This window comes from Herpailurus yagouaroundi, unplaced genomic scaffold (genome assembly GCF_014898765.1).
Source record: "Herpailurus yagouaroundi ecotype Mexico unplaced genomic scaffold, PumYag 207, whole genome shotgun sequence".
Taxonomy (NCBI): domain Eukaryota; kingdom Metazoa; phylum Chordata; class Mammalia; order Carnivora; family Felidae; genus Herpailurus; species Herpailurus yagouaroundi.
The window spans coordinates 1,148,719-1,162,998 of NW_024412438.1; the positions used below are offsets into that span (position 1 = coordinate 1,148,719).

General features: G+C 61.8%; 1 protein-coding gene across 1 annotated transcript in view; it reads left to right on the forward strand.

The window, feature by feature from the left end:
• The first annotated feature begins 1,003 nt into the window (after nucleotides 1-1,003).
• The window catches only part of IGSF9 (immunoglobulin superfamily member 9), a 16,054-nt gene continuing 2,777 nt past the window's right edge, over nucleotides 1,004-14,280 (forward strand). The window contains exons 1-14 of the mRNA XM_040452468.1: nucleotides 1,004-1,952; nucleotides 2,190-2,378; nucleotides 7,121-7,273; nucleotides 7,951-8,105; nucleotides 8,383-8,500; nucleotides 10,429-10,570; nucleotides 10,668-10,813; nucleotides 10,908-11,050; nucleotides 11,959-12,099; nucleotides 12,516-12,632; nucleotides 12,811-12,961; nucleotides 13,166-13,289; nucleotides 13,532-13,707; nucleotides 13,969-14,271. Of these exons, the coding sequence (XP_040308402.1) occupies nucleotides 1,895-1,952; nucleotides 2,190-2,378; nucleotides 7,121-7,273; nucleotides 7,951-8,105; nucleotides 8,383-8,500; nucleotides 10,429-10,570; nucleotides 10,668-10,813; nucleotides 10,908-11,050; nucleotides 11,959-12,099; nucleotides 12,516-12,632; nucleotides 12,811-12,961; nucleotides 13,166-13,289; nucleotides 13,532-13,707; nucleotides 13,969-14,271 (2,116 nt within the window). The 5' untranslated portion in view covers nucleotides 1,004-1,894. The remainder of the gene's footprint in view (nucleotides 1,953-2,189; nucleotides 2,379-7,120; nucleotides 7,274-7,950; nucleotides 8,106-8,382; nucleotides 8,501-10,428; nucleotides 10,571-10,667; nucleotides 10,814-10,907; nucleotides 11,051-11,958; nucleotides 12,100-12,515; nucleotides 12,633-12,810; nucleotides 12,962-13,165; nucleotides 13,290-13,531; nucleotides 13,708-13,968; nucleotides 14,272-14,280) is intronic.

A 14,280-nucleotide genomic window follows, 5' to 3' on the forward strand; every position in this document is an offset into this window, starting at 1 on the left:
GGGGGGTGTCCAAAAGCAAGGGGGGGGGGAAGTTCAGGGGTCCGGAGCAGGCGAAGGTGAAGGGAATTGAGGGTGGGGTATCCGGAGAGTATTGTGGGCTGGGGCCGGAGAATTTTCGGGAGGGCGATTCCCGCGGAGGGGATGGGTGGGGACTCTGCGGGCGACGGGAAGGGAGTGCCTGGAACCGCGGAGGACCTGGTGCAGTTGGAGATCAGGTGTGGAAAATGGGAATTTGCGGGGAGGTGGGGGGGGGGGGGGCTGGGAGAAGTAGGGATAGCAGGAATTGGAGCACTTGGTGGGGAGACCAGACGGGTGAGGGCATGGGGAGGGGGCGCGGTGGGCAGAGGCGTTGGAAGAGCATAGGGAAAGCAGAGGAATGCTGGGGAAACCCGGGTTCCTGGGGTGCTCGGAAAGCTGAGCCGCGAGGCAACTGGGGCTCCCATCCGTTTGGGAGAAGCCCTGTCGGGGAGAGCCCGCCGCAGGCAGAGGGAAGCCAGGGGAAGGTTTGCTGGTGAGTCGTGCGGAGTTTCATGCGCGGGGCCATTAAGTAGAGGCAGGGGTCGGGCTGAGAGACACGGTGGGGGAGGGCGGGATGCTTTACAGCCAGTCCGGGACTGGGAGGCCCGGAGCGGGGTGGAGGCCAGAGCAGAGTCCGCTTGGATCTGCGGGGCCCAGCCCACTGTGACCACCCTCTGGGGCCCACAGGAGTTCCTACCCTGCGCACCCCAGGGCTCACTTTGTACTCACTGGGGACTGGCAGGCTTCCGGCTTCAGGGACCATGCCTCTAGGGCTGGGGAAGGGAAAGCCTGGCAAAGTCTGGGCCCTGAGGACACTGCAGGAGAGCGAATGGGAAGCTTTGGGGTGAGGCACTCGGGTCGTGCTGTCTGGCGGAGCGAGGGCTGCTTGGCAGCATCATGAAGGGAAAGTGGTGCCAGCTGCCTGTCCCGGGACCTGCCCAGGCCTGGAGGGTGCCGTCCCGGCCCCCAATTCCAGCAGGTGGGGGAGGCATCTCCTCTCCCCGCTGCCTGACTCAGTCACTGCTAAAGCAGTGTTGGGAGGCTGAGTGGAGAAAGAGATACGGCGTCCCTCCCCAGCTTCCAGGAGTCACAGAGGCTGGGGAGGTGGGCAAGGGATTGTGTGCGTGGGTTCCCTGGGGGCTGCTTTCTGGGGGTTCCCGCCCAGGTTTTGCCCTTCACTGGCTCTGTGCCCCTGAGCAAGCCCTGAGCAGGGTCCTTAATTGTCACTGTGGGGTGAAGGAGTAATCCTGGTTCTCCCTGGCGATCTGCTACTTGTTATCAGCATCAGGACTAGGGAAAGAACAGAGAAGAGGCTGAGCCATGGGGACCCTTCATCTCCCATTTTCTGACAAATCTTTTTCCAAGCTCAGCTTTCCGGGCACGTCAGTAACCCGGGTTTCCCCAGAAGGCTCTTCAGATCTTTCCAACTCCTCTGCCCCACCCTCCCCGTGTCCTCCCCTGTCAGGTCTCCCCACCCAGTGCTCCCTGGTTCTCCCAGAGCCCCCACCCCAGCCCTTATCCCCCAGGGCGGCAAGATCTCTGGTATCTGCGTCCTTCCCCTGCTTCTCTGCACTCCTCTTTCTTCGTTTGCTCTCCTCCTGGCCTGTCTCTGACGGTGGGGTTTCTTCTGGTTCCCAGTATTGGCCCACTCGGCATGTTGCCTTGCGTTTTGTGTTTAGATCTGGTGGTGCTCCAGGGAGCGGCTGCATCAGGTGTTACGTGAGCCAAGCCCTAACCGTGCAGAAGAGTGAGAGCTGAAACTTGCTACCGGATCAGAAGGCATCCCTCCCGGGGCTTGCTGGGCTGTGGACACCTCCCGGGCCCCTCCGTCTGGGCCCCGTGGATAGGAGGGGCCGGCCGAGCAGGCAGCTGGGCTATGGTTTGCTGCCTCGGTCTGGCCGTCCTCAGCCTGGTCATCAGCCAGGGGGCTGACGGTGAGCCGGATTCCCTGGGCTCAAGAGCTCCCCGCCGCCGGCCTTGGAGTGGGGGGCATTCCCCGGGGGCGGGGGGGAGGGGGTTCTCTGTGAGCACGCGGGGTAGGGGATGAAGAGCGCTGGTTCTGGAGAAGTCGAGGCTTCTCTCAGCCACTTCACAGAGTCCTAGGGATCGCGCAGAGACCCTGAGGGAGCCTCCTGTCCCAGCCCTGATTCTGGTCCCTGTTGTCCGAGCAGGTCGAGGGAAGCCTGAGGTGGGGTCAGTGGTGGGCCGGGCTGGCGACAGCGCGGTGCTGGGCTGTGACCTGCTGCCCCCGGCTGGCCGGCCCCCGCTACATGTCATCGAGTGGCTGCGCTTTGGATTCCTGCTCCCCATCTTCATCCAGTTCGGCCTCTACTCTCCCAGAATTGACCCTGATTACGTGGGTAAGACAAGGGGGATCAGGAGGTACTGTGAACACCCCAACAGAGGGGGGCTGGGTGGGGGGCGGGCAAGACCCCTTCTTAACTGCTCTGCCTTCCCCCTCCCCCTCTGCGTCATGCCAGTTGGGGGGCTCTAGGCGGCTGGCAGGTGGGTTGACTGGCAGCAGGGTGGGTGGGTCTGTGGCCTGTGTGCTTCTCCAGCGGAGGCTGGTGGCGGGGGGGGGGGGGGGGGGCGTCCCCGACCACAGGGGCGGGGGCACGGAGGGTGGGCTGGGGAGGGCCAGGGTCCCTAAGGGTCAGGGAATGGATGGGGCCAGGCTGGGTTATGTGGCTCCTGTACTAACGTATGGACCCTCCCCCCTCCCCCGGGGCTGCCTTCCGCACCCCTGCTGGCTCCCTCAGAGGGCTGGGCTTCCTCCTAATCCCGAATGGAGTCTTAATCTGAGCGGTTTAGTGCAGGCCTCAGAGGGCAGCGTGTGGGAGGGCCCGAGGGGAGGGCTGGGGGCTGTTGGGCCAGACAGTCTTTAGAGGGAAACCCAGGAGAGGCCACCTTGGGGACGCTGATGGGGGAGGGGACCCCCACCTTTCCCCTCTTTAGTTTGAATCCTGAGAGCAGCTCTGACATTGGCTGAGCTGTCCCTGAGGGGCAGGCTGAGCTCAGGCAGGTGCCACCGGAAGGAGAGTTTATTTTCAAACCGGGGGCAGTTGTTGGCAAACAGCCTGGTGGGAGCGGATGTGTCTACACAAGCCCCGTGAGAGCTGATGAAAGCAGGGCCCAATTAGGACAAGTGGGGTAAAAAAAAAAAACAAAAAAAAAAAACCTGGCTGTGCCCACCAGCCCGCCCTCCCTGTCTGTGCGGGGCAGGGGCTGGGCCGGGAGGGGTTTGGGCTGAGGGCTGAGGCTGGGTAGATACAGAATGTTGCCTGACCGAGGACGGGGCAGGGGCAGGTGGAGCGGAGGAGGGAGAGGAATTTTCCTGGGATTCCTGGCTGTCCTTCTCTCTACCCGTCTTGGGGTCCCTCGGGCAGACAAGCCGCTGGCTGGCCGGCTGGTCACTTTGCTACCTGTGGGTTTCCTTTCTCCGTGGCGCTCTGAGCTGCGGGGGGAACTGTGAGCGGTAACCCCTCGGGGCTTCTTCCTGCCCCTGCCCTTAGTGCCCACCCCTGCCCCCGCCCCCCAGTAGCTAGTCCAGCCAGTCTGGGGAGTCAGAGCTGGGGGGGGAGGGCCCTGTGCCCATTAACTCTCTTACTGCCTCCCGTCTAAGGGGCCTCTCGGCCTTTGTGCAGGGGACTCCGAACCCGCAGTTGCTAAGCAACGGGAGGTGGAGGTTGCTAAGGACAATGCCGGCCTGTCATAAGCCCTCTGGGCAAGTGAAGGAGAGATGGTCTGGGACTGCGAGTGTGAGGCTGGTGGCCTAGAACGTGGGAGGGACCACGCCTGAGACCCCAGCTCCCAACCTTTGAGGACTCCAGAATCCATCTGGCGGAGGGGCCGGGATTTACAGACTAGCACAAAGTGGTGAAAAGCGGTATAAAACAGGCTGGGACGCCTTCCTAACCCTCGAGCTGACTTGGTCTTTGACTTTCATGCTGTCTTTCTTGGGAACTTCGGGACAGCGCGGCTGGCAGAAAGGCATGAGTTTTCTCTCTGTCCCGAGTTGTTTGCTGCAAGGCAGTTCTCTTTTTTTTTTTTCTTCCTTTTCTAGTGTTTATTTATTTTTGGGACAGAGAGAGACATAGTGTGAGCGGCGGGGGGGGGGGGGGGTTCGAGAGAGAGGGGGACACAGAATCCGAAGCAGGCTCCAGGCTCTGAGCGGTCAGCACAGAGCCTGACGTGGGGCTCGAACTCACAAACCGCGAGATCATGACCTGAGCTGAAGTCGGATGCTTAGAAGTCGGATGCTTAACCGACTGAGCCACCCTGAGCCACCCGGGCGCCCCAAGGCAATTCTCTTATTCTCAGAACACTCCACCCTCCAGGCCTCTCCCCTTTTTTCCTGCAAAACCTTCCTTGTGGTCACAGCTCCCGGGAAGCAGTAGTCCTCTCGCTTCGTGGTCCTTGGAACCTCTGAACACAGCAAGGAGCATCTCTTGAACTGTGTATGTGAGCTTGTACATGCACGTGCGTGTGGGTTCTCTGCCTTCTGAGAGCTGGAGAGAGCAGTCAGTGTCTCCCGCTTCCTTGACGCACCCCTGCATGCGCGGGGCGGGGCAGGGCGCGGCGGGGGAGGGTCTGAAGCCCACCAGGCTGTGGCCCTGCGGGTGGAGGGTGGGCCTACGGGACTCAGGAGGACTCAGGACTGCCTGCCTGCCCCTGGCCATCTTCCTGTGCCGTGCCACAAGTCTAGCAGCCCGTATCTCCCAGAAAAGGGAGGGCACGCAGTATGCCTCCTTGAATGTTCAGATCCGCAGACATTTAGAACTGTTATCCGCTGACCACCAACACCCTGAGTGGGAACACCCTGGATGTGGTCAGTGCTGTGTGTCCCGAGCGTCACTTGATCCTAACCCCATGGTGCACTGGAAAGTGTTCCGCATCTGGAGGAAGAAGGCCTGACTTTGTCACTTACGAGCCGTGGGGTTTTGGAAGGAAGCTTCATGTCCTTTCCTCTCTAATGGATTTCCTGCGAGGATTAAATGTTACATGGTCCACATTCAGTGCTCAATATCCCTTCCTCTTCTTGCTTTTTTCGTAGAGCACGAAGACAACCGTAATGAGAAGTGGCTATCTTTTGGAACTTAAGGGGACTTTGCACTCTGGGGTCGCAGGGCTCCGTGGCCACGCAGATGGGGGTTACGGAGGAATCCCGAAGGGGGTGTGTGTGGAAGGGTGTGATCGTGTTAAATATTTACCCGCAAGGCCTAGGCTTATCTCCTAGGTGGAGATTTCAACACCTAGCCCTGGAAACAGGTCCGCCCATCCTGGAGAGTTCACACCCCTGGACCTCATCCTTGGAAGGAAAAAGTCCCTTGCCTAAGACCACCACGCCAGCCTCAGCCTGTTCAGTTCTCCTTTTTCCCTGATGGCACTAGATTATATCCCTACAGGCTTAGCTTATATTTCGGAAAGATCACCCTGGAGGTAGAAGGGAAGCAGGAGGACAGCTTCAGAATTTCTGGTATTCGGAAGGCCAGTCGGGGGCACCGGCTGGTTGTTGGGAGGGGGCACGTGCTCAGGGACCGTCTCAGAGCAGTAGTTGTTCCGTGTCAGCCCAAAGATTTAGAAAATCTCATTTGTCCACATCGAAAGTCAAGGCGTGGTGGGCTGGGGAATGTAACGGAAGGCGGGCGCGGGGCCAGGAGGCGTCGGGGTGGGCTGTGGAGTAAGTCGAGAGATCCTCCGGGACCACGCTAAGGTGACGACAGAAGAGAAGGAACAGATCAGGGGGCAGAATCTCAAAGCCGCGCTGAACACGCAGACGTGGGCGGTGACGGAGAGGGGTCTAGGCAGTCCCAGGTGCTGGCAGGGCGGTGTGGTGCGCGGTGGGGCCAGCCGCTGCTGGGGGTGGGCGGAGAGGACCTGCCACCAGGTAAGGGGAGGCCCGAGATCGAGTCCCGCTTCTGATTGCACACCTTGTGCTCATCCGTTTGTTCCGTATGTGAGCAGTGAGGTGCCCGCCTGCTCCGCGTCCCTTCCCCCCTCCCTCCCCAGCCAGATTGGTCTTAACCTCTTTTTCCGGATGAAACCCGAGTTGGCCAGTTTGCCCAAGGGAATACAACGCAGAGCTGGGCTCTGGGTCTCCCTGGCTCCCGAGTGTGGGCCTCTCTCACTAGGCGGCACTGCCGGTGACCCCCGAAGCTGTGTGGGGAGGGGGCCGAGGGATGTGGGGGGGGCAGCCTCAGTCTGAACCTGGTGGCGTAGTGGATGCTGACGGAGGGTGGGCGTGAGGGTCTGCCTGTGCTGTGGCCGTGTGGCTTTGTGGAGCTCCGTGTGGCCAGTCAGCCGGGGCCCCGGGTGCCCTGGGGCATGAAGGGATGGGGTGAGGAGGCTGCTGACCTTGCTGCCTGGCTGGGCTGGACTCTGGCCACCCTAAGGCGCTTAGGCCGTTGATAATAGCCCCGAGGGATTAGGGGCTTTGGTAGGCGAGGTCTGGGTCCCTGCTTGGGCCCCAAACACTGCTGAGGTTTCCAGGGCCAGTGCTCTGGCGGGAGGGGTCCTCCAGGAGCCATACGTTGCCCCTCCGAAGCGCCCAGGGCTGGGGCAGATCCTGTAAGACTCACGAGGAGACGAAGTGTGGCTCTTAATTTTTTTTTTTTTTTAATGTATATGTATTTTTGAGAGAGACAGAGACAGAATGCGAGTGGGTTAGGGGCGGAGAGAGGGAGACACAGAATGCTCCAGGCTCCGAGCTGTAAGCATAGAGCCCGACGCGGGGCTCGAACTCACGAACCGCGAGATTATGACCCGAGCCCAAGTTGGACGCTTAACCGACTGAGCCACCCAGGCGCCCCTAAGTGTGGCTCTTAAACCGCCCTTCTCCCAACGGTCCTTGAAGCCACCTGCGGTTCAGTAGGATGTCTTGTGCACCTGCTACCACTCTGGGTTTCTCTTGGTCTAAACTGGATCTCAGCTGCTAAAAGGCAGGAGTGATCCGGGGCTGAATGGAGGGATCTGCCCTCGGAGACCCCAGCCCCACCCGTGTCTCTCCGGTCCCCACTGGATCACGGTGACTGGAGGAGACAGGGCCTCGTTCTTGACCTCTGAGAGTAACCAGCGTGACCAGGGTTTGGGGCTCCTCCCCCAGGGCGAGTCCGGCTGCAGAAGGGGGCATCTCTCCGGATTGAGGGGCTCCGAGCGGAAGACCAGGGCTGGTACGAGTGCCGAGTGCTCTTCCTGGACAAGCACAGCCCTGAGGACGACTCTGTTAACGGCTCCTGGGTGCACCTTACAGTCAATTGTATGAACCTGGGGGCAGGTGGGGGGGGGGGGGGCCCCATGATGAGGCCCTTTGGGGGGGGTGGTTCCGGGGCCCCACCCTCGCTGACACTCCTGTTTGCTGGCTCACTGTCTGCATCTTGCCCCTCCCACCGCCACGCCTGCCCTCCAGTGTTGGAACTTCCTCTGTCTTCCCCCTCTGGCCGCGAGAGGGGAATGGGTAGGGGGCTGCCGGGCCCTGAGCGAAACACGGCTCACGTGTTGAGACGGCGTTTTGTTTTCTCAAAACACCTTTTCACCCAGGACCTCATGAATTCTCTGTCAACCCTCAGAAGGAAGGAAGGTCAGAATCCTTCCCCTTTCACAGATGGGGAGACTGGATCCTGCCGCTGCTTAGGGGCAGAGCGGAGTCTGGACCCAGGCCTCCGGACCCCCAGAGCAGTGCCGGGGGCCACTAGCTCTCCCCCGGCTCTGACACCCCTCCTGTGCACAGCCCCAGTTGCTAAGTCCGCAGGCCAGTGTGGGGATGGGCTGGTGCCACCCTCACTTGGCCTTAGCTCAGCAGGCAGGGTGGCCCTGGGCTGGGGACTCCCGAGCAGTGGGGCCGGCCGGTGGGCTGAGGCCTGCAGCCCTGACCGGTGTCCCTGCTCTTTGGACTGAGAGCCCCTCTGGCATCCCCTGATGCCTCTCTCTCTGCAGCACCCCCTCAGTTCCTGGAGACCCCTCCCCAGGTGCTGGAAGTTCAGGAACTGGAGCCTGTGACCCTGCGTTGTGTGGCCCGTGGCAGCCCACAGCCTCATGTGACTTGGAAGCTCCGAGGACAGGATCTTGGCCAGGGCCAGGGCCAGGTGCAAGTGAGTCCCGGGGCTGGGCTAAGTGGGCCTGATAGGGTGTGAGGGGGAGGCTTGGGGGCGGGGCTAGAGGCCCAGGGGCCAAAGGCCGAGCTGGGAGACTGGCCAGGGAGGGACGCCTCACTGGCTTCCTGAGCCTGGGGTGCTGCTGCCCTCTGCCGGCCAGACTCGGAAGTGCAGGGTCTGAGGCCCGCGGGAGGGAGGGAAGGGGAGGGAAGGGGAGGCAGGGGGCGGGGCGGGGGGGGGGCGGAGGAACCTTCCTCATCCCCTCCTACCCTAGGTGCAGAATGGGACGCTGTGGATCCGGAGGGTGGAACGCCGCAGCTCTGGGGTCTACACCTGTCAAGCCTCCAGCACCGAGGGCAGTGCCTCCCACGCCACCCAGCTGCTGGTGCTAGGTGCTCTGGTGGGGGTGCTGCGGGCCGGAACTAGGGACCTGTATGGGGGGGCTCTGACCTGTGGCTGGGGGTGCACGTAGCAGGAGAGGACACAGGGGCGTGGAGAGAAAGAAAGCTACCAATGCAGGCTGGTGCTCTAAAACCACATCTCTCTCTCTCTCTCTCTCTCTAATTTTTTTAATGTTGTATTTAGTTTTGAGAGAGTTCAGGCAGGGGAGGGGCAGAGAGAGGGGAACAGAGAATCCGAAGTGAGCTCTGCGCTGACAGCAGTGAGCCAGATGGGGGGCTCGAACTCCCCAACCGTGAGATCACGACCTGAGCCGAAGTCGGACGCTTAACCGCCTGAGCCACCCAGGCGCCCCTCTAAAAACCAGCATCTTAATTTTAAAAGGAGCAGTGAATGGACGAGTATATATTTAGGGCCCAGCAGTGTGGTGTGTAACCCCCCCCCGCCCCCCAGGTTCTCATCTATATATAAAGAGGTTCATATCTACATTTTAGGACTAGGTTAAGAATTTAATCAGGTTCAGTTGAGTACAGTGATCAGCACTTAGTAACTCCTGTCCGAGACCTTCCGAAGTCTAGAAGAAAAGCTAAGAGACGGCCTGGACTCTGCCTTCGGAGAGCCTCTTCTGAAGGGAAGGCAGATGAGTTAGTGAAGTGTCACTTTTCCCTGGTTCTGTGGGAAGGCAGCGCTGAGGAACTGTTAAGGGCCAAGCCCGCCAGGGTCAGGAAGGCCTGAACGAGTCTTGCCTACCCTGCTAACTTTGGGCTCTCACTTCTCTCTGCCTCTCGGCCTCCACTGCTTCATCCGTGGAGACAGTAATTCCTGGCACAGAAGGCTCTTGTGAGGATTAAAAGAAATGGTGCAGGGAGGTGCTCAGCGGAGCGCCCCGCATGTCTGTCGTGTTCTATAGGCCCCCCGGCTCGGATCGTCACCTCCTATTCCCGACGACCCAGGCAGCGGAGCCCGGGGAGGGGAGAGAGCAGTGGGGTGGTAGAAGGGAGAGACGGATTTGCAGGGATGATGCGGCCTGGCCAGATGCTGTGGGAAGAGCGTTCCAGACGGGGTTCGGAGAGCAAAGGCGGTGCAGCCAGCCCGGGGCACGACACGCCCACCCTGAGCTGAAAGGGTTCTTAAGGGTTGGCGAATGAAAAGACAGTTGGCCGGGCCGGGAGGGGTTGGATCCTGAGTGCCCACGAGGCTGGATCGAGAAGTTCGAGCTTGATATGGTGGGAGCCAGGAGTTGTGAGTTCTTGAAAAAAAAGATTTTTTTAATGTTTATTTATTTCGGAGACAGAGAGAGAGCATGGGTGGGGGAGGAGCAGAGAGAGAGGGAGACACAGAATCCCAAGCGGGCTCCAGGCTCGGAGCTGCCAGCACACAGCCCAATATGGGGCTCGATCTCCCAAACCGTGAGATCATGACCTAAGCCCAAGTCGGTCGCTCAAACCGACTGAGCCACCCAGGCGCCCCAGGAGTTGTGAGTTCTTGAACAGAAGCGTTGTGTTCTGGCCAAAGGGGGTGTCTCTGTGCGAATGGCCGCTGGAGTGGCCAGACGGGGGAGCCTCGGTCGGGGATCGTGCTGTATCCGCTGGTGAGGTGTTGGGCACCTGCATTAGGGTAGGACATGTGGAGGTGATTTAGGAGGCGACAGCGGAGGGAGGTAAAGGGTAAATGAGCAGAGAGTGAGCCTGCCTCCCCCTCCCCGACATACACGCACACGCAGGTTCTAGGCGGGGGAGTCCGGGTGAATTGGGTTGTCCCTGGTGGGAAAGGGATCTGGTCTGGGGAAGAGAAGGAACTTGCGTTAGGTACAGGGGTTAGGGCTGTTTCAGTTCCCCTATTCCAGAGGGCAGATGGCAGGAAGAACTGTAGAGGGGACCTCAGGGCTGAGGCCTCTCTCTTCCCATGTGCTCCCCCACAGGCCCCCCGGTCATCGTGGTGCCCCCCAAGAACAGCACGGTCAATGCCTCCCAGGATGTTTCCTTGGCCTGCCGGGCTGAGGCGTACCCCACCAACCTCACTTATAGCTGGTTCCAGGACAGCGTCAACGTGTTCCACGTTAGGTGGGGCTTGGGGGTGGGCGGGGGACCCGTGGGCAGCCTTGGAGGAGTCCCCCGGCTCAGCGAGCCTGGACCCCTGCCCACACGTGCCACATTGCAGCCGCCTGCAGCCCCGAGTGCGGATCCTGGTAGATGGGAGCCTGCGGCTGCTGGCCGCCCAGCCGGACGATGCGGGCCGCTACACCTGCGTGCCCAGCAACGGCCTCCGGCGCCCGCCCTCGGCCTCTGCCTACCTCACTGTGCTCTGTAAGCCTCACCCGGCTCCCTCCCCAAGCCTGCTCCCTCCCCCTGGGCCAGGCCAAGTTCCTGCCCCACAACCTGCCACTGCTTCCCCCACCAGACCCAGCGCAGGTGACAGCGATGCCTCCTGAGACCCCCCTGCCCGTAGGCATGCGGGGGGTGATCCGGTGCCCGGTCCGCGCCAACCCCCCACTGCTCTTCGTCAGCTGGACCAAGGATGGGCAGGCCCTGCAGCTGGACAAGGTACAGACCTCCGGGCGGGGGAGGGAAGGGTGTGGCTTGGTGTGATCCTGGGCAGGCCAGCTGGGGTGGAGCTAGCTCAGTGTAATTCAAGTCCGTGACTAGGGATACACCCCTTCCCCGGGGGGGGGGGGGGTGGACAGACATTCGGAGCAGGAACCAGGGCCCCGAGGCAGGAAACGGTACCTCGCGTGTAGGGCGTGACGAGTCCTCGAGTCTGGGGGGAGCCACATGCCCGTGGGTACACGGTGCTGCGGAGAAACAGGTTGGGGCCAAGAGGGAGAAGCGTGGGTACAAGCAGTTGGGGTCTTTGTCCGCCCTCGTGGGCGACCACCACATCTTTTAGTCCTAGTGTCCCCGTCCCCGGGGGCTTCTGCGATAGGAGGACTGGATACGTTTTTGTTGGAAGTTACAAAAAAAAGTCTGCAGCTGTTGAGCAGTGGTGCGACAGCATCGGAGCTGTGAGCGGGAGTTGAGTCTGTCGGGTGGACGGAGGGCAGGGTGGACACAGGGAGAGGGGTTCAGAGGCCGCGAAGTGGTCCAGGTGAGAGGTGAGGGGGTCCTGGGCGTGGACGGGCTTCATGCCTAGATGGAGGCCTTCCCGGAGGAGAGATCTGGTGAGCAATTCGATGGGGGAGTGAGGAGTCCGGGTTAGTGGGGACAGTGGGGCCCTTGACAAAGAACAGGGAAGGCAGGGAAAGGAAAGGATTTGGAGTGGAAGATGCTGACTTTCATTACCGGGGTGCCGGACACCCCGCCAGGCAGGGCTCAGCTCCAGGGGGCGCCGCTGGAAAGAGAAGCGTAGGCCTGGAGTTCAGAGAGGGGTCAGGCCTGGAGGAGGAGTCCTCTGCAGGGATGTGGCCTTCTCCTTCCTCCCCAGCCTCTGCTGAACCGCTTTCACTTCCCCGCAGCTCCCTGGCTGGTCCCAGGGCCCCGAGGGCTCCCTGATCATCGCCCTGGGGAACGAGGATGCCCTGGGAGAATACTCCTGCACCCCCTACAACAGTCTCGGTACTGCAGGGCCCTCCCCGGTGACCCGCGTGCTGCTCAAGGTGAGGGTGGCTGCGGGCGCCCTGGCGAGGGGGGCAGAGCAGTCACTTCGGAGTCCAACGGTGGCGGCGGCAGCTGTCAGACTCCGTGCTGGCGATTTCTGTAGAGGTGGTGCTGGCGAGGTGGGGTGTGAGGGGCGCGTACGTCCCCAAAGTAAGATACCTGCCTGCCCAACTCGCTAACCTTGGCCTCGAGGAAAAGGGGGGTGAAGCAGAGGAGAGGGTGAAGGGTGTTCCGGGGAGGTGTGTGCCCCCCAGAGAGGCCTCCCAGACCCCCACTTCCCTCCAGCCCCGCCGGGGAGCAGAGACAACAGGTAGGGAGACCCTGGGAGATGGGGTGTGATGGGAGCCCCAGAGAGGGGAGCGGCCCTTAGACGGCAGTGCGGGAGGCCCCTCCCAATGCCAGATCTGGCTTGCAGGCTCCCCCAGCTTTTCTAGAACGACCTAAGGAAGAATATTTCCAAGAAGTAGGGCGGGAGCTGCTCATCCCCTGCTCTGCCCAGGGAGACCCCCCTCCTGCTATCTCTTGGGCCAAGGTAAGGCTCCTAGCCCCGCTCTGCCCACGCGCACACGCTCTGCACCCCTGCCTCTCCCTGCCCCTCGTCATTCTGCGGGAAGGAGGGAGCCATCGGAGGCAGGGTGGGGAGGACGCTGGAGCTGCCCTCGGTGAGGGGTGGCCGCATGTGTCCTCAGGGCTGACCAGTGGTTCCGTAGGTGGGCCGGGGGCCGCAGGGCCAGGCCCAGGTGGGCAGCAACAGTAGCCTCATCCTGCGACCGCTGACCAAGGAGGCCCATGGGCGCTGGGAGTGCACCGCTAGCAATGCTGTGGCCCGAGTGGCCGCCTCCACACATGTCTACGTGCTGGGTTAGTGGCTGGAGAGCAGGCTGGGGGCCAGAGGAACCCATGTGGGACGGGGGACGGGAGAATCATTTGTGGAGGTCCACATGGGGATGGGGGGCAGGGGGCCCTGGGATGATGGGTTGGAGGTCAGAGGCCCTGGGCACCCTCCTTAGCTCTTTACCTGACCAGCCTCCCCTCCCCCCCCCCGACTCAATTCCCCCTCCCCAGGCACCAGCCCACACGTTGTCACCAATGTGTCCGTGGTGCCTTTGCCCAAGGGTGCCAATGTCTCCTGGGAGCCCGGCTTTGATGGTGGCTATCTGCAGAGATTCAGTGTCTGGTATACCCCACTGTGAGTGATCTGCCGCTCCTGTCCCCCGACCCGAGTCCCTCTGGCCCTCTGCCCTTCCTCCCACCCTTCCATCCCAGCCCCGCCCTAACTCCGCTGCCCTGTTTCCAGGGGGATCTTTGGTGTTCAGGGCCCAGGTCCCGAGATCCTGGACGGCTGAGGGGAGGGGACAGGTCGGTCTCTGGACTCCAGAGCTTCCTGGCCCTCCTAGTAACGAAGTCCCCCCGTTTCCTCATGTCCTCCAGGGCCAAGCGTCCTGACCGAACCCACCACGACTGGGTGTCGCTGGCAGTGCCTGTGGGGGCTGCTTACCTCCTGGTGCTGGGGCTGCAGCCCCATATCCAGTACCAGTTCAGCGTCCTAGCGCAAAACAAGCTGGGGAGTGGGCCCTTCAGTGAGATCGTCTTGTCTGCCCCCGAGGGTGAGAGATCTCCCCCCGCCCCAACGCCAGCATCTGACCGGACGGGATAGGACTGATAGGGAAAACCTGGATTTGGCACGACCTGGGTGGGAGGGGGCAGAGGAGCCGGGCAGCTTGCGGTCCCCAGGGGTTTATGGAACGTGATTCGGGGGTGTCTTTAGGGGCTCTGGGAGAATGGGCTGAGCATGGAGTTGGGGGCGGGGAATAGAGGGGTTGGCATGTTGTCTGTCTGCCCATCTCATGCCTGTCTGCCCTGCTTAGGGCTTCCCACCACGCCAGCTGCCCCCAGTCTTCCGCCCACTGAGATGTCACCTGCCCTGTCACCTCCCCGAGGCCTGGTGGCAGTGAGGACACCCCGAGGGGTGCTCCTGCATTGGGATCCCCCAGAACTGGTCCCTAAAACACTGGATGGCTATGTCCTGGAGGGGCGGCAAGGCTCCCAGGGCTGGGAGGTGCTAGACCGGGCCGTGGCAGGCACAGAAATGCAGCTGCTGGTACCTGGACTCATCAAGGTATGTGTGGGAGGCAGGCACCGGGGGGGGGGGGGGGGGGGGGCCCCCCGCGGTGGGCGGC